The sequence below is a fragment of the Heptranchias perlo genome, chromosome 3, assembly GCF_035084215.1.
Source record: "Heptranchias perlo isolate sHepPer1 chromosome 3, sHepPer1.hap1, whole genome shotgun sequence".
Lineage (NCBI taxonomy): Eukaryota > Metazoa > Chordata > Chondrichthyes > Hexanchiformes > Hexanchidae > Heptranchias > Heptranchias perlo.
This window is the reverse complement of record NC_090327.1, coordinates 35,560,233-35,586,472: the sequence shown is the minus strand read 5'-3', so window position 1 is coordinate 35,586,472 and position 26,240 is coordinate 35,560,233. Positions and strand designations below refer to the sequence as shown.

At 45.0% G+C, this 26,240-nt stretch overlaps 1 protein-coding gene across 2 annotated transcripts in view; it reads right to left on the bottom strand.

Moving 5' to 3' along the window:
* snap47 (synaptosome associated protein 47) overlaps nucleotides 1-26,240 on the bottom strand; it is a 34,036-nt gene that overhangs the window by 6,051 nt on the left and 1,745 nt on the right. For both annotated transcript variants that reach the window (XM_067978810.1, XM_067978803.1), the window contains exons 2-4: nucleotides 24,654-25,208; nucleotides 15,723-16,222; nucleotides 7,385-7,497 (exon numbers count right to left, since the gene is read on the bottom strand). In XM_067978810.1, the coding sequence (XP_067834911.1) occupies nucleotides 7,385-7,497; nucleotides 15,723-16,222; nucleotides 24,654-25,153 (1,113 nt within the window). In that variant the 5' untranslated portion in view covers nucleotides 25,154-25,208. The remainder of the gene's footprint in view (nucleotides 1-7,384; nucleotides 7,498-15,722; nucleotides 16,223-24,653; nucleotides 25,209-26,240) is intronic.

The following is a 26,240-nucleotide window of genomic DNA, read 5'->3' as shown; positions in this document are numbered from 1 at the left end:
GTTCCAGACACTCACCACCCTTTGAGTGAAAAAATTGCCCCTCTGGACCCTTTTGTATCTCTCCCCTCTCACCTTAAATCTGTGCCCCCTCGTTATAGACTCCCCTACCTTTGGGAAAAGATTTTGACTATCGACCTTGTCTATGCCCCTCATTATTTTATAGACTTCTATAAGATCTCCCCTTAACCTCCTACTCTCCAGGGAAAAAAGTCCCAGTCTGTCTAACCTCTCCCTGTAAGTCAAACCATCAAGTCCCGGTAGCATCCTCGTAAATCTTTTCTGCACTCTTTCTAGTTTAATAATATCCTTTCTATAATAGGGTGACCAGAACTGTACACAGTACTCCAAGTGTGGCCTCACCAATGCCCTGTACAACTTCAACAAGACATCCCAACTCCTGCATTCAATGTTCTGACCAATGAAACCAAGCATGCTGAATGCCTTCTTCACCACCCTATCCACCTGTGACTCCACTTTCAAGGAGCTATGAATCTGTACTCCCAGATCTCTTTGTTCTATAACTCTCCCCAACGCCCTACCATTAACGGAGTAGGTCCTGGCCCGATTCGATCTACCAAAATGCAGCACCTCACATTTATCTAAATTAAACTCCATCTGCCATTCATCGGCCCACTGGCCCAATTTATCAAGATCCCGTTGCAATCCTAGATAACCTTCTTCACTGTCCACAATGCCACCAATCTTGGTGTCATCTGCAAACTTACTAACCATGCCTCCTAAATTCTCATCCAAATCATTAATATAAATAACAAATAACAGCGGACCCAGCACCGATCCCTGAGGCACACCGCTGGACACAGGCATCCAGTTTGAAAAACAACCCTCTACAACCACCCTCTGTCTTCTGTCGTCAAGCCAATTTTGTATCCAATTGGCTACCTCACCTTGGATCCCATGAGATTTAACCTTATGTAACAACCTACCTTGCGGTACCTTGTCAAATGCTTGAACATCTACCTCAACCACTTGGACAGGTCGGGGGGAATCTCCTCCGATGGACAACATTCCTTTAGCACTGCCGTGTCTCTGAATCAGGTTGTGAGTTTAATCCCCACCGCAGGATGTGAGCACATGATCTAGGCTGACACAGTACAGTACTGAAGGAGTGCTGCACTGCTGGAGGTTGCATCCCTCAGACCAGATATAGAACCGAGCCCCCAGCTGCCTGATCCGGTGGTCCAGGTAGACATTAAAAGATCCCATGTTAGAAGAAAAGGAGGCAGTTCCCCCAAAATCCTAGCCAAAATTCCTCCCTCAACCAATACCATTAAAGAAAAAGATTAGCTGGTTATTCTCGTTGATGTTTGCGGGATCACATATGCTTCCACGACAGTCACGGAACTTCAAAGTAATTCAAAGTAAGTCAAGCACTTTGAGATGTTTCCGAGAGATGAGATCATAGAAGTTTACGGCACAGAAGGAGACCATTTGGCCCATCACGTCTGTGTTGGTTCTTTGTTTGAGCAATCAAAAACTAATCCCACTATCCCGCTCTCTCCGTGGCCCTGTAACTTCCTCTGCTTCAAATATTCATTCTTTTCCATTAAAAGATACAATACTCTCTTCCTAAAACACTCCCTGTGGCAAAGGATTGAATGCTCCAAGAACACTGTCAAGAAATTTCTCCTAATCTCTCTCCTCAATCTCTTTTAAACTCAACCTCAATAATTTTAAACTGATGACACCCTCATCATTGCCTCCCCAACCAGAGGAAATAGTCTTTATCTATTCACCCTATCAAAACCTTCCTAATTTTAAAAACCTTTATTAAATCTCCTTCTTTACCACAGTGAATGTGATAAAGCACTGTATTAGTGTGAGTCATTTATATCTGTTCTTAGCCAGAGTTTGTGGCAAGCCAACTGGCCTCAGCGCTCTTGGGCTAGTGAAGGAATTTTGTGGCTACAGCTTCTGATTGCTCCAGTGACCTGGACTGGAAAGCACATAAGTGGATAGGAATCGGGATGATATGGGACACCCTCCTTAGTAGAATGGCCTGTGGATGCTCACTGTCTGGGCTTGTGCATGAAGAACGGTCACTTCGATGAGGTAGTAGGAGGCAGTGTGCATCTGTGGAACTGTACCCCAGCGGGGAGTCAGCACCTTCAGACGGACTGTGGAGTCTGTATTCAGGAGCAGTAGAGCAGAAAGTTATACACATCAATGTTAGCATACTAAAGATTTTGAATTTTTTTTTAAATATAGAAAACAAAAGCTCTGCTGTTGAGGAACACACTGTGCTACCCCTCATAGGATCCTCAGGAGATTAATGGAAGGGCGAAACAGATGAAAGCACCTCTGTTTCAAACTCTTTTTGTCAGTCAGCAGCTGCTGCTGCCACCAATATCAAAACGGCCTGTGCATGCAAAGGCCAACAAGTGCTTCAAAAGAGGTGATAGAAGTAGAGACCTGTTGGGAGGGAAGGAGAGAGAAAAGGAAAGGAGAGCACATACAGAGGGGAGGGGAGGAGAGGGAGAGAGAGAGAAAAATAATGAGTGAGGGCAGGAGAAAAAGAAAAAATATTGATTACAGATAAAACTATTTGCATTAAGACCTCCTCCACCCGCATTCTTTCCACTCCAATCTGATCTTATGTGTTTTTTTAAAAAAACACAGCCGATATACCACACCAATGTCCTTCAGATATAGCACGTCTTACTTTTTTTGAAAAGGCGTGCAGGCCAAAAAAAAAGTTCTGCCACACTACAAGAAAACTCCCTTCACCATCCATGTCATTGCGTCTCCCAGAAGCTTCCACCAGATCCTCCGACTTACGGTGAGCAACACCACAAGAAACCCAGCAGTTTTAAAATGAAATAATGGCAGAATCCACCTGCAGTGACCATGCGGGCAGAATACTCAAACCAAGCTCACCACGATTCCATACTTCTATATAAAATCTGTAATTTTCCCCCCTTCAATTCCCCTCATCAATTTTGTACAGGTAGATCCCAGCTGTGCCGCTCATGATTTTACCTCCAATATTTTGTTCTTTTATGTTTTGGTGCTTACTAGCTCTTTAAATAGCCGAATCAGCAGATCTCAGCCTCTCCGGCCAATGAGTGACATGGCTCTTAGTACTGTTTCAGTGCTTTCCATCTCCTTCTTTCAGTATCTAACTGGTTTTAGACAAAAAGAGATGGTATTTGTATATAATACTTTTTAATTGTTGATTTTTATAGGAGGTACTGAAAATGGGAGTGTCTCTTTAAATTCTCTGCAGGCTTTTTTTTTGGATAAACGTGACCCTTTATTGATGACTCTGAGCCAACCCATATCATCTTGACAGATCAATTAGAAAACCAATTAAATAATAATTTTATTGTCCTTGTCTATTACGCAATCCAGACCCCGCGGTGCCCACCGGTCTCTGAAAGCCTCTAGCGTACTGGCAAACATCGTGTGCTCCTTCACCAGGGCCACCCAGGCATGGAAAATGCCATGGAAGAGAGGCAGAGAGTCGGAGCAACCGCCCCCCCCCATGGGCCGTATATAGCCTGGACCTGTAGATGGTCACCGTGGCCAGGCCCAGGAGCAAACCCAGGAGGAGATCCTCCGACTTGCCCACCCCCTTCCTCACCAGGTGGCCAAAGATCAGGAGCGTGGGACTCCTGTGCAACCAGAACTTGAGGAGCAGCCCCTTCAAATATTGAAATAGGGGCTCCAACCTCTCACACTCGGTATACATATAGAAAATGGACTCGTCCAGGCACAGAAATTACAGGCAGCCTGGGAGTCCTGTTTGTGGGCACTGCTCCGTGCAACAATCTCCATTCCAAATCCCCAGTGGTGCTGGGGAAGACTCCCACGTAGAGAGCCCTCTATTGGGGACCTCCGCCTCCACAGGATGGCAAAATGGTACGCCAAGGCGTGTTCGGACCGAAAACAGGGGGGTGGGGGGATGGGGTCATGAAGTGGCAAGCACGTGCAGGAGCAGCCCATACAGGAAACCCCTCCGCGCAGAGTGGAATGGCATGGAAGGAATTTCCGAGAGACTGCTCATGTTGTGAGGGGCAGGCTCCCGAGGGAGGTTTTGGGGCCTGGCACTGATGAGAAAATCCGTCCGAACTTGGTCAGATTGGATGAGATCGCTCCACACGCTTGAGTCTCCTCGATACACCTAGTGGAGTCAGGGCCAAGTACGCTTTTAGCGCTTGGATGGCTTTGGCTGCATACCGGATGTGGCGCCAGGACATTTGTTATGCCAATGTCCTCGGCAACATCCAGCCCACTCCTCCGCCATCCAGGACATCCCTAACTATGGTTACCTTGCCAGCCAGGGCCCGCTCCGCCATCAGTCCCGTGTTGCCGAAGCTTACTATGTGGAGGTGCGGATTCCTGAGCAGCGGCTCCCGCAGGATGGCTGCCAGCCCTGATGGGGGAGAACTCCAACTAGAGGCAACCATATTCTAGACCCTGATTAGATCCTGGTAAAAGACAGGCAGCTCCTGTAAGGACGTCCGGCAACGTGACAAACAGGAGCTGCATGTCATAGTTCAGGCCGTGCTGTTGGCAGAAGAAAAAAAGTCACCAGCGCATACCATCTCGAAGGATCCTCAACGTACAAGTGTCGCTGCAGGGTCTGAAGGCGGAAAGTCGTTACCTGGGTATGAACGCACACCAGCGCCTGACCACCCTCCCTAAGTGGGAGGCTCAGGACCGCAGCAGCTACCCAATGTTTTCTTTCATTCCAGAAGTCAACGAGCTTCTTCTGAATCTTGGCGACAAACTCAGGAGGAGGGATCAAAGTGACCAACCGGTACCGTAAAATTGTGGCTGTCAGCTGGTTTATGACCAGTTTATGCTCATTTCTCAGAAGTATTTTTTGAGTTTCAGTTAAATGCAGGACTGTAGCTTTGAATAGAAGTGAAGAGCTCCAGCTCGACACAGTGAGGTCTGGATGTATCTAATATTTCTGAAAACATGACGACTCTCTTAATCCTTCAGTTATTCAGCGAGAGGAAAAATTTACTGCAGCCCATCCCAAGATTTACAGCACATTAAAAAGGTTCAGTGCTTCAGCAGGTCTGCTTACGGAATGTATTTGGAGCCCTCTGGTGTCTGGTTTTATCAATCACTTCTTCACAGAAACTGATGTACTTTAGTGGCAAGAGGGGGAGAGGCAGCACAAAAGGAGCGAGAGGGAAAAACAAGCTGAAGAGAATGCAGGAACTTGCATTTATATAACACCTTTCACCATCTCAGGGTGTCCCCAAGTGCTTCATAGCAAATTAAGTACTTTTGAAGTGTAGTCACTGTTGTAATGTAGGGAAATGTATTACACCTACAGCCAGTTTGAAAACAGCACGGTTCCAGAAAAAGCAATGAGATAAATGACCAGATAATCTGTTTCTCAGTGGCGTGGGTTGAGGATAAACGTTGGCCAGGAGACCGGAAGAACTCCGCTGCTCTTATAGAGTCTTGCAGCACAGAAGGCATCCATTCGGCCCATCGTGCCCGTGCCGGCTCTTTGATAGAGCTATTCAATTAGTCCCTGCTCTTTTTTTGAGTAGTGTCATGGGACCACCTGAAAGGGTAGGCGGGGTCTCCCTTACCCTTATACCCAAGGTCATTTTACTAAAAACCACTAAAAAGAAATTGTCACAAACACTCTCTGATAGAAAAAAAGGACAGTAATCACACCTGTGACCAGTGATCTGAAAAACTGCTGATACATGCATAACAATATGTCAGCCGTGGCTCAGTGGTAGCACTCTCGCACCTGAGTCAGAAAGTCGTGGAAAAAGATCCACTCCAGACACTTAAGCACATAATCTAGGCTGACACTTCAGTGCAGTACTGAGAGTGTGCTGCACTGTCGGAAGTGCTGGCTTTTAGATGAGATCTTAAACTGAGACCTCATCTGCCCTCTCAGGTGGACGTAAAAGATCCCATGGCAGTATTTGAAGAGGAGCAGGGGAGTTCTCCCCGATGTTGTGGCAACATTTATCCCTCAACTAACATTACTAAAATGTAAGTTCTTTCTCTCTTAACTGAAGGAATGAGACACACAGGAGAAGTATATGGGAAATCAAACTGCTCTCGGGTGCTAGGTGTACTGTCTGATGTGGTACAGCAGAAGAGACCAGTCACGTTTGACCCCCAATCCATACTGACTTATCAGATTTCAGTGAGAGTAGCAACAGGAGACTACAATTGATCTCTGTACCTTGAACTAGAGAGGGGGGAAAATTTCAATTAGTCAGGGCTCTAGCTGATCAGTTTTCAGTGATCCATTCTATGTATAGGTGTTGGACAGGACTGGGCTCAACTGAGACGCCACCCACATTCACTATCTAGACTCACAGATGAAATATGGCCACTCGGCGATGGTATCAGTAGACAACTCATACTTCAGAAGGAGTCAGTGCCTTCAGGAAAAGAGGAAAAGTCAAATCACCAGAAACTCTCCAGTGTAAAAAAAATTATTTTGAATAGGAAGCAAGTTTGCATGAGACAGAAAATAAGCAGGCGTACAAAACACAAAGCCCACACCAGAGCAGCAGAGGGAGTGTGCACGACAGAGAAAAAGCACAAGAGGCAGCCGGAAAGAGTACAAATATTCAGAAGGGCAAAGGGCAAAAGGGGCAAGACAGACAGCTCAGACACCCTCTTAATCCCACATCTGAAATTCTGCGAGGAGGAACCAGCATGAGAGTGAAAGGAAGCATGCAAGAAAAGAGGAGAACCAAATGGAACGGTGAGTAGATAATTAACTAGTCATTCATCTCATTGTTGTTTGCGAGATGCTGCTGCAGAATAGCTGCCATTTTTGCCTCCATAACAACAATTACTGCACGTCAAAAAAGTAATCATTGGGGTGTGAAGCGTTTTGAGATGCTTCGATGACCCAATACAGCATTGTATGAATACATTTATTTTATATATTTCATAAAAGAGAAACAACATACAGAGTCTTGGCCTTTTGATCTAGTGGAACAAAGAGAGAAAGCATGAGTAAGTGAGCAAGCGCAAGAGAGAGAACGAAAAAGTCTGCAGGAGAGAGAGTGAAAACATAGCGACAAGGACTCTCCACTTAGTGAAGAAACCAAATCACACAGTAAAGGCAAGCAGAGAGGCTGAGTAGCAGATAATTGGACCAGCATTTTGCCCCGTGATTTCAGGGTCATGGCCCACCACCTAGTTTCATTTGGCCATCACCTTTTTCTTACATTGGGCTAAATGTACAACACTGAAAATTAGTTATCACCACTGACACATATTCTTAATGATCTCAAAAATGTACAATGCATTCAGTTAATTGATCAATACAATCTACACAAACAATGAGGGCTGGGGTTGTAGTTTAAGAGCCTGTCCATCACACAGTGTTAAGTCCATAAATGGAAAACAACTCACTTACTTGTCTCAGCTCTTGAGCCTCGGCCTCCGAGACTGTCTGCTCAGAAACTTGTTGGGACATCTGTCCACCGCCTGCTGAAACAGGATGCATCACTCTGTCCAAGAAGCCAGTTGCTGCAGAAATCAATGCAGACACAGGTCATTTGCTGCTATTTAGTGGGATCAGACTGCACCTGGAGTAACTGTGTCCACTTTTGATCACTCAGATACAAGAACACAACCAGGCTCTGGAGGCAGTGCAGAGAAAAGTCAGCAGAATTGATCCTTAGCACTGAGTTATGAGGAAAGGTAGGAGAAACTTGAAAGGTGGCGACAAAAAGGGGATGTTATAGGATTCGTAAGATAGTAAATAGCATAGAAAGGTACATATAACAACACTACTTCAAGTTAAACCATGACAGGGGGATAGGGAACAGTACAAACCAGTGAAAGGCAAATTGAGGACTGAAGTTGGGACACTGTTCACACAAGGAGTGATTAACATAGAACTATCGCCCGTTTTACACCATCGCACAAAATCAAAATCTACTCCCATGACTACACAAGGATTACAAAAAAGGATAGCTGGTATGGGAAACAAAAGTCCACCCTCCTAGTAGGAGTGTTCCTTTAAAAGTTAAGATTAAGAAGCACTGTCAAAACGATGCTGAGAGACTATTTCTTTGCACCACACTGGAGTATTAATATTTTGTCTTCAAACTTCACATCTTGTCTATCACCAAGACTGCATCTACTTACACCCTAACCCTAATATCATCTCCACTACCCAAACCCTCACCACGCCTTCAGTACCTCCAGGCTCTATTTCTCTAAAATTCCCCTCGCCAGAAGACCCTAGCTCCATCCCGCACAAACGCCAACTCATCCACCACCCCTTTCCCTGCTGACCTCCATTGGTACAGCAACAATATCACAATCTTCATCCTGGTTTATAAATTCTTCCAGGGTTTCAGTCTATCCAACTTCCATAACCTCCTCCAGCCCTACATGATGCTCCACTCTTTCCAACGCTGGACATTTAAACATCTCAACTCCTCTGCCCCACCAGTGTCAGAGCCTTCTGCCATCAGAGTGCTGCCTTCTGGAATTCTCTTCCTCAAGCTCTCTGCCTTGCTACACCTTGCCCATTTTCAAAAGCCCACTCAAAGCCTACTTCTCTGACCAGGCCTTCAGTTACCTCCTCATAGATGCATGTGCTTTTATTTCAAACTTTTACCTCCCTCTCTCATATCCTAGCTCCAGAAGCACATTTATTCTTTAGAAGAGAAGGCTCAGGGTAGATATTATCCAGGATTCTTGAAGGAACAGAGAAATCAAACCCCAATAATATGTTCGAGATTGCCATAAACTCGAGAGCAAGGCGACATGGGCTGAAAGCTAGAAAAGGGAAGGTGCACAGATAGTTTAGATTTAACTACTTTACACAGAGGATTGAAATGGAAGTGACTAGGAGGCAGATACTGCAGAAAAATTCAAGGAAGGATTGGATAGGTATTTGAGAGATTCAGTGGTTGAGAAATATTAGTTTTTGAGACAGGCAGATGGCTTGCAGAGTCTTTTCTGGTCCTATACTTTCCTATATATACCCAGAACCAAACGGCTGTGAATTTAATCCTTAAGCCAATTGATGAAAATGTCTGAATAAATGAAATCAATCCCTTCCACTTCACAGATAAAATGCCTGTTTCTGTAGCCACATCACACCCAAAATTGCTACCAAGGCTTTCTTCCATTCCACGAATCACAAGGGTAATTTCAAATCCATCCATTCCTGGCACCAATACTTATTCAGACACAAAAATACATGAGGCAGGTTGTCTACAGAGGAATCCAGGTGAGCTTCTGGATTACCCCCTTCCTTGACCATCATTATAACATAACCTGTATTATTCCTGACACAAAACAGAAGAGATACATCTTATTCCCCGGCACAAGATGTCTGTGAATTTTATCAACACAAATCTTCGAAACAACTTCAGGGCAGTGGAATATTCATAACTGACTGTACGCAGTATAGCCCCTATCTGTTTAAAAGAAGGAAAAGAAAGGAAAAAAGATAAGAAAGGGAAAAGGAACGAAAGATATAAAAGCAAGTTCTTTCTTTCTATAGCGCCTTTCACAATCTCCAGATGTCCCAAAGCGCTTTACAGCCAATTAATTACTTTTGAAGTGTAGTCACTATTCTAATGTAGGAAAAGCGGCAGCCAATTTGGGCACAGCAAGGTCCCATAAACAGCAATGAGATGACCAGATAATCTGTTTTAGGGATGTTGGTTGAGATATAAATATTGGCCAGGACACCAGGGAGAACTCCCCTGCTCTTCTTCGAATAGTGCCGTGGGAGAACTTATCCATGTGAGAGGGCAGATAGTGCCTCGGTTTAACATCCCATCCGAAAGGGATGGTTCAAGTGTATGAGGGTAGCAAGGGCACAGAATGTACTCTGGGTGGGGGACTTCAATGTCCATCACCAACTGTGGCTCGGTAGCACCACTACTGATAGAGCTGGCTGAGTCCTGAAGGACATAGCTGCCAGACTGGGCCTGCACCAGGTGGTGAGCGAACCAACACGAGGGAGAAACCTACTTCACCTATCTACATGTTGCAGATGTATCTGTCCATGACAGTATTGGTAGAAGTGACCAGCGCACAATCCTTGTGTAGACGAAGTCCCGTCTTCACACTGAGGACACCATCCAATGTGTTGTGTGGCATTACCACCGTGATAAATGGGATAGATTCAGAACAGATCTAGCAGCTCAAAACTGGACACCCATGAGGTGCTGTGGGCCATCAGCAGCAGCAGAATTGTATTCCAACACAATTTGCAACCTCATGATCCGGCATATTCCTCACTCTACCATTACCAACAAGCCAGAGGATCATCCCTGGTTCAATGAGGAGTATTGAAGAGCATGCCTGGCGCAGCACCAGGTGTACCTAAAAATGAGGTGCCAACCTGGTGAAGCTACAACATAGGACTACATGCATGCTAAACAGCAGAAGCAACAAGCTGTGGACAGAGCTAAGCGAATCCACAACCAACTGTTGACCGGAGGTCACCGGTTACGGTTACTGGCTTAGTACACAGAGGAGAAGATTCAGTTCTCTCTTAACTCTCAATTCACTTTATTCACGCCGTTAGATCATATACATATAGCTTATACGTCTGGTTAGATACAGCCCCTAGCCAACACAACCGATCAGATCAAAGCTCTGCAGTCCTGCCACATTCAGTCGTAAATGGTGGTGAACAACTAAACAACTAACGGGAGGAGGAGGCACCGTGAACATCCCCATCTTCAATGATGGTAGAGTCCAGCACCTGAGTGCAAAAGACAAGGCTGAAGCGTTTGCAACCATCTTCAACCAGAAGTGCCGAGTGGATGATCCATCTCCGCCTCCTCCCGATATCCCCACCATCACAGAAGCCAGTCTTCAGCCAATTTGATTCACTCCATGTGATATCAAGAAACAGCTGAGTGCACTGGATACAGCAAAGGCAATGGGCCCTGACAACATCCCAGCTGTAGTGCTGAAGACTTGTGCTCCAGAACTAGCTGCGCCTCTAGCCAAGCTGTTCCAGTACAGCTACAACACTGGCATCTACCCGACAATGTGGAAAATTGCCCAGGTATGTCCTGCCAACAAAAAGCAGGACAAATCCAATCCGGCCAATTATCACCCCACCAGTCTACTCTCAATCATCAGCAAAGTGATGGAAGATGTTGTCGACAGTGCTATCAAGCGGCACTTACTCACCAATAACCTGCTCATCAATGCTCAGTTTGGGTTCCGCCAGAACCACTCGGCTCCAGACCTCATTACAGCCTTGGTCCAAACATGGACAAAAGAGCTGAATTCCAGAGGTGAGGTGAGAGTGACTGCCCTTGACATCAAGGCAGCATTTGACCGAGTGTGGCACCAAGGAGCTCTCGTAAAATTGAAGTCAATGGGAATCAGGGGGAAAACTCTCCAGTGCCTGAAGATGGTAGTGGTTATTGGAGGCCAATCATCTCAGCCCCAGGACATTGCTGCAGGAGTTCCTCAGGGCAGTGTTCTAGGTCCAACCATCTTCAGCTGCTTCATCAATGACCTTCCCTCCATCATAAGGTCAGAAATGGGGATGTTCGCTGATGATTGCACAGTGTTCAGTTCCATTCGCAACCCCTCAGATAAATGAAGCAGTCCATGCCCGCATGCAGCAAGACCTGGACGACATCCAGGCTTGGGCTGATAAGTGGCAAATAACATTCACGCCAGACAAGTGCCAGGCAATGACCATCTCCAACAAGAGAGTTTAACCACCTCCCCTTGACATTCAACGGCATTACCATCACCAAATCCCTCACCATCAACATCCTGGGGTCACCATTGACCAGAAACTTAACTGGACCAGCCACATAAATACCGTGGCTACAAGAGCAGGTCAGAGGCTGGGTATTCTGCAGCGAGTAACTCACCTCCTGACTCCCCAAAGCCTTTCCACCATCTACAAGACTCAAGTCAGGAGTGTGATGGAATACTCTCCACTTGCCTGGATGAGTGCAGCTCCAACAACACTCAACAAGCTCTACATCATCCAGGACAAAGCAGCCTGCTTGATTGGCACCCCATCCACCACCCTAAACATTCACTCCCTTCACCACCGGCGCACTGTGGCTGCAGGATGCACTGCAGCAACTCGCCAAGGCTTCTTCGACAGCACCTCCCGAACCCATGACCTCTACCACCTAGAAGGACAAGGGCAGCGGACACATGGGAACATCACCACCTGCACATTCCCTTCCAAGTCACACACCATCCCGACTTGGAAATATATCGCCGTTCCTTCATCATCGCTGGGTCAAAATCCTGGAACTCCCTACGTAACAGCACTGTGGGAGAATCTTCACCACATGGACTGCAGCGGTTCAAAGTGGCGGCTCACCACCACCTTCTCAAGGGCAATTAGGGATGGGCAATAAATGTTGGCCTTGTCAGCGACGCCCACATCCCACGAACGAATAAAAAAAATGTAACCAGATTAAACTGCAGATATAGATAGGTACCACACTGGGCCAGTAGGTGACAGTTGCAATTTGATGTGAAGAAGTATGAGGTAATGGATTTTGGGAGGGAAAGTAAGGAATGGGAGAATACACTCAATGGAAAGACACCGAAAAGTGGGGAGTAACAAAGAGATCCAATGATTCAAATACATAATTCCTTGAAAGTGCGAGTGCAGCTAGATAATAAAGCTTAAAAAAAAAGCCAATAACAGATTCACCAGGATGCTGAGACTCTAGATTTATTTCCACTGAAACAGAGAAGGCTAAGGCATAGAATCAATGATACAACACAGAAGGAGGCCATTCAGCCCATTGTGCCTGTGCTGGCTCTTTGAAAGAGCTTTCCAATTAGACCCATTCCTCTGCTCTTTTCCCATAGCCCTGTAAATTTTTCCCCTTCAATTATTTATCCAATTCCCTTTTGAAAGTTATTATTGAATCTGCTTCCACCACCCTTTCAGACAGTGCATTTCAGATCATAACAACTTGCTGCGTAAAAAAACATTTCCTCATGTTGCCTCTGGTTACTTTGCCAATTATTGTAAATCTGTGTCCTCTGGTTACTGACCCTTTGCTTTCTGTCACTGAGCCAATTTTGGATCCAACTTGCCACTTTCCCTTGGATCCTATGGGCTTGTACTTTTTTGACCAGTCTGCCATGTGGGACCTTGTCAAAAGCCTTGCTAAAATCCATGAATACTACATCAACCCTCTCTGTTGCTTCATCAAAGAACTCAATCAAGTTAGTCAAATATGATTTACCTTTAACAAATCCATGCTGGCTTTCATTTATTAACCTATATTTTACCAAGTGCCAATTAATTTTGTCCCAGGCAAAATTAAAGTTTTTTAAATTATGAAGCGTTTTGATAGGGTGAATAAGAAATGGCTCATTCACCCGATCATCTGGCTGGGGGAAGTCAGTGATGAGGGGTTTGAAGAGAATGATTCAAGAGAATAGGCTACTAAGAGAATGAGGAGAGGAATTAGGAGAAATTCCTTGACAGAGTTGTTAAGAGTATAGAATGCTTTTCCACAGGGAATAGTTGAGACAGAGATCAGCACATCTTTTAAGGGAGGAGTAGATAAATATTTACAGCAGATTAAAACATGAGGAAATAGAAAGGCAGCAGGACAGTGGTATTAGTTTTTGTATTGCTCTAGCAAAGAGCTGGCATAGAGAGGATGGGCCGAATGGCCCCCTTCTGTGCTGTTAACTTCTATGGGTCTTTAGTTGTAGAACAAGGGGACACGAACACGTATTTTGATTGTGTGTGAATTTTTCACACTACATTTATTTTAACGGTTATAACCGACCACAACTTACATTTCTGTAACACTTCACATATGGGTAGACATCTTCAAGTGCTTCACAGAAGAAGAAAAAAAGGAAAATCAGAAAAGTTAGTGGGTAAGGCCGAAAGTATGATTGAAGGGGTAGATTTTTAATCAGGCTCTTGAAAGGAGGAAGAGAGGTGCTGAGGCATGGATGATTTAAGGAAGGAGTCTCAGAGCAGTACAATGACAGATTTTGTCCTTCCAAATTTGGATTGTGCCTGGAAAGAGTATTTTGAGTTGTATAACATAAATGGTGAATTACAGGTCTGTCACTAGAGATGCTGATGGCTGTACAAGCAATTTGAAATGACGATTTAAGAGCATCGTACAAGAAGTGACTTAGGTGTAATTTTTCTTTTTAGTACCTACATACTAAATAAGTTTAGTGACAACGGTGATCACAACTGAAGGGAGGAGTGGAAGGAAGGAGAGAGTTCCATAAGCCCAATCTTCATAAACAAGTTTATAATTTCATAATGCAGAACAAATCTTTCCCCAATTGTCAGGTTACAGTCTAAATGCACGCACGCACGCACGCTCACTCAAAAAGTCGGTGCTTGCCCAGGGGAATGCAATGCTTTCCCTTAAAATGCATTTTTAATCTAAATGCTCCATATCCCAGCATGGACTCTCGCTGGGATATGGATCCACAGTCTAAGCAAGTCTCATAACGTGTCTAAGCAAACACTCTTGTGTCAGGCCGGACAGCGAGTGGCAACAAGCGTCCTCATAACCTCATTCTCCATCTCCCTAGTTGTATGTCTAGCCTCATGCGGGAATGCAAGGCAACAATGAGGTCCCAAGAGCATATTCCAACAGCAAAACACATGCATGAATTTTAAATCCTCGCAATGTAATGAGTTGGATGGAAAGAGGGAGCATTGTTAAAAGAACTTGCATTTAAACAGTTCCCCCTTTACTTTCTCCACTTCTTCCTTTGCAAATGACCCCTCCCCTTCAAGTTAATCACCGTCTCCCTCCCATGTCGAAAAGCTGGTACAAGTTTCCATCCATACTGCTCTGAAATGGGCCTCTATGAAAAACATGAGATAGCCTTGGCAGCTGCTCTTCATTCCTTCAAAATTTATGTGTTAGCCTTGGCTTAGTGGTAGCACTATTGCCTCTGAGTCAGAGGTTGTGGGTTCAAGTCCTATTCCGGAGACTTCAGCGCAAAATCTAAGCTGACGCTTCAGTGCAGTACTGAGTACTTTCGATGAGTCGTTCAGATGGATGTAGAAGATTCCATGGCACTGTTTCGGAGAAGAGCAGGGGAGTTCTCCCTGGTGTCCTGGCCAATATTTATCCCTCAATCAACATCACCAAAACAAGTTATCTGGTCATGATCTCATTGCTGTTCGTGGGACCTTGCTGTGCGCACATCGGCTTTCACGCTTCCTACATTCTAACAGTGACTACACTTCAAAAACATCCTTTGTTGGTTGTAAAGCGCTTTGGGATGTCTTGAGGTTGTGAAAAGTGCTATATAAATACAAGTTCTTTCTTTTCTTTCTTCCTTATTGTGAATTGAATTCCTTTACATTTAATCTTCACCATGGTAAAGAATTTAAAAAGCAGGCGACGCAATTTAAAAATTAGAACGTTAGGAGTAAGAGGTGATGTCAGACAGATCTTTTGACACAGAAAGGGTAATCGGCTTGTGGAATAAATTACCATAGGAAGGCTGTTGAAGCGGACAGGATACAAATTCAAGAGACGACTTTTAGTCTATAGAGAGTATGGATTGAAGGATGTAATAAGGCAGTGGATCAGTGGGGTTTCTCTATATAAAATGGGTGGGCACGTTTGGGTCCAAGGGATTTTCTAGTTTCTAAAAATTCTCATATGTTCCTAGCTTGACAATTTTTTATTCTGAAGTGCCACTGTGTGGTGTCATCTTTTCTACATGCAAGCGCAGTGACTGCAGCCTTTAAGAACTGAAATTTGCCATACCTGCATTCCATATGGAGCCGCCCATGCCGAGGTTCTCTGAAACAGGGGAGTCCTCTGGTCTGAAGAGTCCCAACAGGTCCTCTCTGAATTGCACTTTTTTGGAGTATTGTACCTCTACAATAGAAACAACATCAGTCATCCTCGCAGACTGCAGGGTAAAGGAAATGTCGGGCTTCCCAATGAACCTCTGGCGGACAACCATCTCATAAGGGCTCAGCACTTTAATGTCGTCGACCTCCTCCCGTCGGTATTTGTGCACGAGCTGCGCGCTTGAATCACTGATTTCCAGCCCCGAGCAAAGGACCGCTAGTGCACCCTGTTTGAGGTTGGAGTCCAGGCCGTGGGAGTAAAGGACAGGGACTTTTAGTATCAAGCCTTCCTTCCCAAAAACCTTCGCGGCAGAGGGCGAGGCTTCCGGCTGATTCTTCGTTTCCTGTTGAGCCTTTCGGAGGCGACTGCTGAACGGCCACCATGGCGGAGACTCCAGCTCCGTTAGCAGCCTGTCACGGGGAAATTAAAAAAACATTTCACTAGTAGTCTCTAAACAGTGGTTTCAAACTACAGAGCTGTTACAGAAGCATGGAGGGGGCAAAGAGAGGGCTTAAGCCTTGTGTTTAAAACCAGTCAACCTTTGCAGAACGCCTGAAGCAGTGCTCGTTAACTCGACTAAAATATTCAATAAAATTAGAAATTAAGGGTAGGTTGTCTGATTTTCGATCCCCAGCTACAAAGGCATAACAAACGCCTGGCAGAGATATTTTAGGGCATGTATTAACCAATTTATTCTAACTTAGTGGTTACAGTACTGGACGAGCAACAAGAGTTTATGAGTTCAAATGCCACCATGACAAGGTGTGAAACTGAATTCAATATATCTGTGGGCTGGCACCAGAAAAATAACCATAGGAAGCTGTCAGATCACTATCGTCCTTCAGAGAAGGGAACCTGCCACATCTACCTGATCTGGGCCTACATGTGACTCCAGTCCCACAATATGTGATTAACTCTTAATTCCCTCAGGGTAACAAGGGATGGGCAATAAATGCGGCCTTGCCAGTGTCGCCCACATCCCAAAAACAAATAAGTCTTAAAAACTTAAATAAAGCCAATTACATAGGTATGAGGGCCAGTTGTCAAAGGTAGATTGGGAAATTAAATTAAAGGGTTTGACAGTTGAAAAGCAATGGCAAACATTTAAAGAAGTATTTCAATAATCTCAACAAGTATACATTCCACTGGGAAATAAAAACTCCATGGGAAAAGTGAACCACCCGTGGCTAACTAAAGAAGTTAGAGAGTATTAGATTGAAAGAAGAGGCCTATAACGTAGCCAAGAAGAGTAATAAACCTGAGGATTGGGAGAGTTTTAGAAAACAACAAAGGACAACCAAAAAAATTGAGAAAAGGGGAGAAAATGGAATATGAAAGTAAACTAGCAAGAAATATAAAAACGGAGTGTAAGAGCTTCTACAAGTATGTAAAAAGGAAGAGAGTAGCAAAAGAAAACATTGGTCCCTTAGAGGCTGAAACTGGAGAAATTATAATGGGAAATCAGAAAATGGCAGATGCGTTAAACAAATATTTTGTATCTGTCTTCACAGATACAAAAATAGTGGGGAACCAAGGGATAAATGAGAGTGAGGAACTTAAAACAATTAATAAGACTAGAGAAAAAGTACTGGACAAACTAATGGGACTAAAAGCCAACAAATCCCCTAGAAATGCTGGTCTACATCCTAGGGTTCTAAAAGAGGTGACTGCAGAGATAATGGATGCACTGGTTGTGATCTTCCAAAATTCTCTAGATTCTGGAACAGTCCCAGTGGACTGGAAGATAGCAAATGTAACCCCGCTATTCAAGAAAGGAGGGAGAGAGAAAACAGGGGGCTACAGGCCAGTTAGCCTGATATCAGTCATTGGGAAAATGCTGGAATCCATCATTAAGGAAGTGGTAACAGGGCACTTAGAAAATCATAATATGATTAGGCATAGTCAACGTGGTTTTATGAAAGGGAAATCATGTTTGACAAATTTATTAGAGCTTTTTGAGAATGTAACTAGCAGGGTAGATAAAGGGGAATCAGTGGATGTAGTATATTTGGATTTTCAAAAGGCATTCGATAAGGTGCTACATAAAAGGTTGTTACAATCATCAGCAAAGTGATGGAAGGTGTCGTCGACAGCGCTATCAAGCGGCACTTACTCACCAATGACCTGCTCACCGATGCTCAGTTTGGGTTCCGCCAGGACCACTCGGCTCCAGACCTCATTATAGCCTTGGTCCAAACATGGACAAAAGAGCTGAATTCCAGAGGTGAGGTGACTGCCCTTGACATCAAGGCAGCATTTGACCGAGTGTGGCACCAAGGAGCCCTAGTAAAATTGAAGTCAATGGGAATCAGGGGGAAAACTCTCCTGTGGCTGGAGTCTTACTTAGCACAAAGGAAGATGGTAGTGGTTGTTGGAGGCCAATCATCTCAGCCGCAGGACATTGCTGCAGGAGTTCCTCGAGGCAGTGTCCTCGGCCCAACCATCTTCAGCTGCGTCATCAATGACCTTCCCTCCATCATAAGGTCAGAAATGGGGATGTTCGCTGATGATTGCACAGTGTTCAGTTCCATTCGCAACCCCTCAGATAATGAAGCAGTCCGAGCCCGCATGCAGCAAGACCTGGACAACATCCAGGCTTGGGCTGATAAGTGGCAAGTAACATTCACGCCAGACAAGTGCCAGGCAATGACCATCTCCAACGAGAGTGTCTAACCACCTCCCCTTGACATTCAACGGCATTACCATCGCCGAATCCCCCACCATCAACATCCTGGGGGTCACCATTGACCAGAAACTTAACTGGACCAGCCATATAAATACTGTGGCTACAAGAGCAGGTCAGAGGCTGGGTATTCTGCAGCAAGTGACTCACCTCCTGACTCCCCAAAGCCTTTCCACCATCCACAAGGCACAAGTCAGGAGTGTGATGGAATACTCTCCACTTGCCTGGATGAGTGCAGCTCCAACAACACTCGAAGCTCGACACCATCCAGGACAAAGCAGCCCGCTTGATTGGCACTCCATCCACCACCCTAAACGTTCACTCCCTTCACCACCGGCGTTCAGTTGCTGCAGTGTGTACCATCCACAGGATGCACTGCAACAACTCACAAAGGCTTCTTCGACAGCACCTCCACCACCTAGAAGGACAAGAGCAGCAGGTACATGGGAACAACACCACCTGCACGTTCCCCTCCAAGTCACACACCATCCCGACTTGGAAATATATCGCCGATCCTTCATCGTCACTGGGTCAAAATCCTGGAACTCCCTTCCTAACAGCACTGTGGGAGAACCTTCACCACATGGACTGCAGCGGTTCAAGAAGGCGGCTCACCACCACCTTCTCAAGGGCAATTAGGGATGGGCAATAAATGCCGTCCTTGCCAGCGACGCTCACATCCCATGAACGAATAAAAAAAAACACAAGGTAAGGGCTCATACACAAGGTTTGGGGGCAATAAATGAGCATGGATGGTGGATTGGTTAAAGGACAGAAAAGAGAGTAGGGATAAACGGGTCAGTCTCAGGTTGGCAGGCGACAACTAGTGGGGTGCTGCAAGAATCGGTGATTGGGCCTCAGCTATTTACAATCTATATTAATGACTTAGATGAAGGAACCGAGTGTAATGTATCCAAGTTTGCTGACGATACAAAGCTAAATGGGAAAGTAAGCTGTGAGGAGGACACAAAGAGTCTGCAAAGGGATATAGACAGATTAAGTGAACGGGCAAGAAGGTGGCAGATGGAGTATAATGTGGGGAAATGTGAGGTTATTCACTTTGGTAGGAAGAATAGAAAAACAGAATATTTTTTAAATGATGAGAAACTGTTAAATGTTAGTGTTCAGAGAGACTTGGGTGTCCTCGTACAAGAAACACAAAAAGTTAGCGTGCAGGTACAGCAAGCAATTAGGAAAGCAAATGACATGTTGGCCTTTATTGCAAGGGGGATGAAGTACAAGAGTAAGGAAGCCTTACTACAATTGTACAGGGCTTTGGTAACACCTCACCTGGAGTACTGCGTATAGTTTTGGTCTCCTTATCTAAGGAAGGATATACTTGCATTAGAGGCGGTGCAACGAAGGTTCACTAGATTAATTCCTGGGATGGGAGAGTTGTCCTATGAGGAGAGGTTGAGTAGAGTGGGCCTATACTCTCTGGAGTTTAGAAGAATGAGAGGCGATCTTCCTGAAACATAAAAGATTATGAGGGGGCTTGATAGGGTAGATGCTGAGAGGTTGTTTCCCATGGCTGAAGAGTCTAGATCTAGGGGGCATAGTCGCAGGATAAGGGGTCGGCCATTTAAGACTGAAATGAGGAGGAATTTCTTCACTCAGAGGGCTGTGAATCTTTGGAATTCTCTACCTCAGAGGGCTGTGGATGCTGAGTCGTGAATATATACAAGGCTGAGATAGATAGATTTTTGGACTCTAGGGAAATCAAGGGATATGGGGATCGGACAGGAAAGTAGAGTTGAGGTCGAAGGTCAGCCATGATCTGATTGAATGGCGGAGCAGGCTCGAGGGGCCGTATGGCCTACTCCTGCTCCTATTTCTTATGTTCTTAAGAAAAAAAATTCAAGATTTAAAACTTGCCTTACAATAATACTGGCAGGAATTGAGTGAGGGCACCTGGCATGGTTTCACCTTAAGATCATGGATTAGAAAATTTATCAGTAAATTTCTTAAGACTGAAACCCAATTCAGAATCATTCTTTTTTCTTAATTCATTTTTCTATTCACTCTCGGGATGTGAGTGTCGCTGGCAAGGCCGGCATTTTTTGCCCATTCCTAATTGCCCTGTGAACGTGGTAGTGGGCCGCCTTCTTGAACCGCTACAGTCCGTACGGCTTTTATTTTTAGTAGCCATTTGACACAACCGAGTGGCTTGCCAGGCCACTTCAGAAGGCAGTTGAGAGTCAAGTACACTGATGTGGGACAGGAGACATATATTCCAGGCCGGGCAAGGTTTCCTTCCCTAAAAGAACATTAGTGAACCAGTTGAGTTATTACGACAACATCTGAATTCAAATTCACAAACTGCCATGGTGGGAACTGACGTTCTCTGGATTATTTGTCCAGGCCTCTGGATTACTAGTCCAGTAACATAACCACTACACTATCGTACCCTCCTCATCCTCTGCTGCACCAGTGGTGCCTTCTCTTTTAGTCCCTGCCTTCTGGAACTCCCTGCCCGCTTTCAAAAAACCTCCTAATGACCCTTCTCATTGACTGCACTTTCTATTCCCCTCACCTTTTCCCACCTGCTCGGTGTCCATTTTTTCCTTTTGCCCTGTGATGTGCCAATACATATTTCTGTACCATGAGGAGTGCTACAGACATGTAAGCTTTCGGTTACACAGAGAGCCTATGTGCCCCCAAATGTCCACCAGACAGGGTAAAAGTTTGTACTGCAACTACTTTCCTCCCACCTTTCCTCTAATTGGCACAGCATTAGCTACACAAAAAAAAACATATTTTAGTCAGGGTAGAGGAACAAAACCTTTGCCTTCAGGGTTCAAAGATCACTAAAGTGGAATATTTATCTCCAAAGATAAAAGCGAACAAGTGATCAAATCCAGATGAACACAGCACTCTGACTGAAGCACAAACAAACACCTTCTCATTCCCTTCCATTATATAAATCCCAATGGACCAAACATTTTACACATTTATCTACACATGATAATCAGTTGTCCATTCTCCATTCACAACTCCTTCAATAATGAAGCAGCCCATGCCAGCCTCCGGCAAGACCTGGACAACATTCAAGGCCGACAAGTAGCAGGTTACAATCACGTCAGCAAATGACTATCTCCAACAACAAAAGGTCCAATCACCTCCCCGACCTTCAACGGCATCGCTGAGTCCCTCACCATCAACAACCTGGGAGAGTCAGCACTGACCCCCAGCTGAACTGGGTCAGCCATATCAACACTGCAGCTACAAGTGCATCGCAGAGGCTGGGTACTCATGTCAGGAGCGTGGTAGAATACTCACCACACCCCTGGATGGATGCAGTTCCAAAACACAATCAAGAAGCTCGATACTATCCAGGACAACGCAGTCTGCTTGATCAGCAGCTACTAGACTCAATATGCAACCCACCACACTGGTGCACTGTTCCTGCAGTATGCACGATCTATTGTGCAAGCTTACTTTGACAAAACCTCCCAACCTCTGTCATCTCTACCATCGTTGGCAAGAACATCAATAGGAACATAGGAATAGGAGTAGGCCATTCAGCCCCTCGTGCCTGCTCTGCCATTTGATAAGATCATGGCTGATCTGTGATCTAACTCCATATACCTGCCTTTGGCCCATATCCCTTAATATCTTTGGTTGCCAAAAAGCTATCTATCTCAGATTTAAATTTAGCAATTGAGCTAGTATCAATTGCCATTTGCGGAAGAAAGTCCCAAACTTCTACCACCCTTTGTGTGTAGAAATGTTTTCTAATCTCACTCCTGAAAGGTCTGGCTCTAATTTTTAGACTGTGCCCCCTACTCCTAGAATCCCCAACCAGCGGAAATAGTTTCTCTCTATCCACCCTATCTGTTCCCCTTAATATCTTATAAACTTCGATCAGATCACCCCTTAACCTTCGAAACTCTAGAGAATACAACCCCAATTTGTGTAATCTCTCCTCGTAACTTAACCCTTGAAGTCCGGGTATCATTCTAGTAAACCTACGCTGCACTCCCTCCAAGGCCATTATGTCCTTCCGAAGGTGCGGTGCCCAGAACTGCTCACAGTACTCCAGGTGCGGTCTAACCAGGGTTTTGTATAGCTGCAGCATAACTTCTGCCCCCTTGTACTCTAGTCCTCTAGATATAAAGGCCAGCATTCCATTAGCCTTATTGATTATTTTCTGCACCTGTTCATGACACTTCAATGATCTATGTACCTGTACCCCTAGGTCCCTTTGGACAGCCACTGTTTTTAACTTTTTACAATTTAGAAAGTACCCTGTTCTATCCTATTTTGATCCAAAGTGGATGATCTCACATTTGTCTACATTGAATTCCATTTGCCACAGTTTTGCCCATTCACCTAATCAATATCGCTTTGTAATTTTATGTTTTCATCTACACTGCTTACAATGCCACCAATCTTTGTGTCATCGGCAAACTTAGATATGAGACTTTCAATGCCTTCATCTAAGTCGTTAATAAATATTGTGAATAATTGAGGCCCCAAGATACAGTCATGTCATGGGAATGCCATCACCTTTATGTCAAACACCATGAACATGGACATGGACATATATCGCCGTTCCTTCATCGTTGCTACCCTGCGCTGACACCATCATGGGAGCCCATCGGCATAAGGCCTGCAGCGGTTTAAGGAGAAGGCCCACATCACCTTCTCAGGACAGCTGTGGACCAGGCATTAAATGTGGCCTTGCCAGAATCGCCCTCATCTCAAAAATATCCAGAAAATTAATTCTGGAAAAAGACATCACACTGGTAGATTGCTCTTCACTCCATAGCTCACCTGCTCTCCCATGCGTCCTGTCCCCTCCACTCCCTCCCAAAGCATGAAATATTAAAATGAAATATTAAAATGAAATGAAGCATAATGGAAGAAGTCAAACCATTACAATTAAAAGCACAATCTTCATTTCCATTCACTTCTAGGTTCTATATTAGATAAAAGTATATGATAAAGCACAAATACAGGGCTGTTTTGAACTGACACAGCTGCTATTGCAGGATCCCTGGTGATCTCCCATCACTGGGGAGTTTCCAGTACAGCCACACCCAGTTCTGGTAGTGCAGAGGTTACTGATCCAGAACCCCACTGTCCCAAAGGTTCAGTCGCAAACGAAAACATAAAAATTCACGTTCATTGGCAGAGCAAATTGTTTTTGGCTGCAACCATCAGTCAACCAGTGAAAGTATCCAGTCAATCCCTTAGGCTGTTACCAACTGGTCTTATCTAGCACTGGGATGCAAATATGAATCTTTACACCTGACACAGCCAGCTCCATTCTGAAACACCAGCTCCAAGGTGATCTCCTGGACTAGTTTTGATTGCCTCAGGGGATCAGAGAAGGAATTTTCCAGTTTTTTCCCTAATTTTTTAGGGGCCTGGGTTTTTATCTGTTTTTTGCCACTCTCAGGAGATTACATGGCAAGCGTGGGGAGTATATGTATTGTGATACACAAAACGTCACAATTTTGTGGGACAGGCTGGATGAACCAATAGGTCTTTTCCTGTCCATCATTGTTCATATGAGAAAAGAAGCAGGGCTGGGTAGCTTTGCTTTCCAGGATGATCCTGGAATAGCGAACAGTTTTAGCAAAGGTGGGAAAGGCCTGATAGTGCTTGATGTGGTCCAGTCAGATCTGGCAATGAATGGCTCAACCGGTTATGCAGCAGATATCCTCAAGTATGTGCCCCTTGAACTTGAGGGAGTTAAATGAGGGCCATATCTGGGGGATGACCAGGGTGGGAAAGAGTAATGATTTTACTGGGGACAAAGGGCATCAAAGGTGGAGGTGAAGGAATGGTTGAGCAGAAGTATCGTGACAAATGGAGGGTCAAAGGCTAGATAGTTGGCAGTTGAAAGTGCAGTTGTAAGTGACTTGGGGGAGATTTTATTCTGGGGCATAAGGAAGTGGGGTTGGAAAGAGATCCGGGGGGTGGGGGGGGTGGTGAATTGCTTCCTTTCATCCCATTGTGAGTTATACAGTTTGTAGGAGCTGACACAGAGACGTGCACCCGATGCAGTACCACGTGGGACTGAAGTCTTCTCTTTAACTCAGTGTACATCATACATACCCACTGGATAATGTACTGCCTCCTTAGCTCCCCCCCAGATTTTTTTTTAACCTTGCACATTTTCTTATGAAAACACCGCTCGACCCCAATACCTATTTGCCACGTCCATGTCAGACTCGATCTTGTCCAGCCCTTTCATGATCCGGTCAAACTGCTCTCCCTGATGATGCAGTACTTTGGCTGTGTCTTCCAATCGTTGGTGAGAGCTGGAGGCCAGGCCAATCAGCTCCCTGCCCTTCGACGTGCACCTGGAGCCAGGCTCTGCCTCCACTCCATCGGAAGAGAGCAGCTGCGCCCGCCAGAAGTGCTCGATGACGTTGAACACCACTGTCCGGTTGGGCTGCAGCGAACTGAACCAATGCTTCTCGCTGCCCCCCACCAGCACGGTAAGCGAGCTGAATATGAAGCTAGACGCTTCCTTCTTGATGCCGGTGATGGCGGAGAGCTTGAAACTGGCCAGCCTGAGCCCGTCTTTGTCGGATATGAATGCCAACTGGCACGGTGTGAGCGAAAGCTTGCCGTAAACCCATCGTTTCTCACTGTGTAGATAGTAAGAACCAGGCCAGGAATGGATACACAAGTCTTTATTCATCACAGCAGCGCCCGCCCCTCCCAGGAGGGCTGTGTATCAATAAATACGAGGAAATCTAGGGATGGATGGGAGAAAAAAAAAAATGGAGTTAGTGCTCAGCAGAAGAAATCACAGATCAGCTTAAAAAAGGTGAAGCCTTAATGTCAGGACTCTTTTACAAGGACGTGATAAAAGATTATAAAAGTTCCAGCTTTCTTAAATATTAGATATTTTGATCAGAATTTTTGGTGTCTGAGGAATCTTTCTGAAGTGAGAGAGCAGTCTACTAGAGATGTAAGCAATGCAGAAATTCAATTACATGAGCATCAGGAAGTTTGCCAGCTCAAAGTGACCCACAAGACAAATCTGCCCCATATACCAACCTGAGCTGCCTCTTTCTGGTGGAAGTCACAAGATACCGAAAAACAACAATTACGTATTAAAAATTTTCAAAAACAGCAAAAGATCAAACACAACAACTTTGCTCCATTTTGACAGATCTACCTCACCCTCGTACCATATCCCTCCCTACGGATACAAATCAAAATCATCTCACACCCATTTATACTGTCCACTTCAATGGCCTTTCCTAGTAATCCGTCTTTAAATCCCTTAATGCTCTCTATCTCTGTAACCTCCTCCAGCCCTATAGCCCTCCAAGAACACGGTCTGCATCCAGCTCTGGCCTCTTGTGCATCTCCCACTCCCTTCGCCCCACCATCTGTGGCTGTGCCTTCAGCTGCCTAGGCTCTAAGCTCTGGAATTTCCTCATTAAACCTCTCTCATCTCTTAAAATCCTGCTTAAAACATACCTCTGATCAAGCTTTTAATCGCCCTTGCTAATATCTCCTTCTTTGGCTCGGTGTCAATTTTTGTCTGATTACACTTCTGTGAGGCACATTGGGACTTTTTTTAATGTTAAAGGTACTGTATAAATGGAAGTTGTGGTTGTTGTAATTTATTCCACAACTTTGTTACTCTTTGGGTGAAAAAGTTCCACTTGACCTCCCTTAAGAACATAAGAAATAGGAGCAGGAGTAGGCCATACGGCCCCTCGAGCCTGTTCCGCCATTCAATAAGATCATGGCTGATCTTCTACCTCAACTCC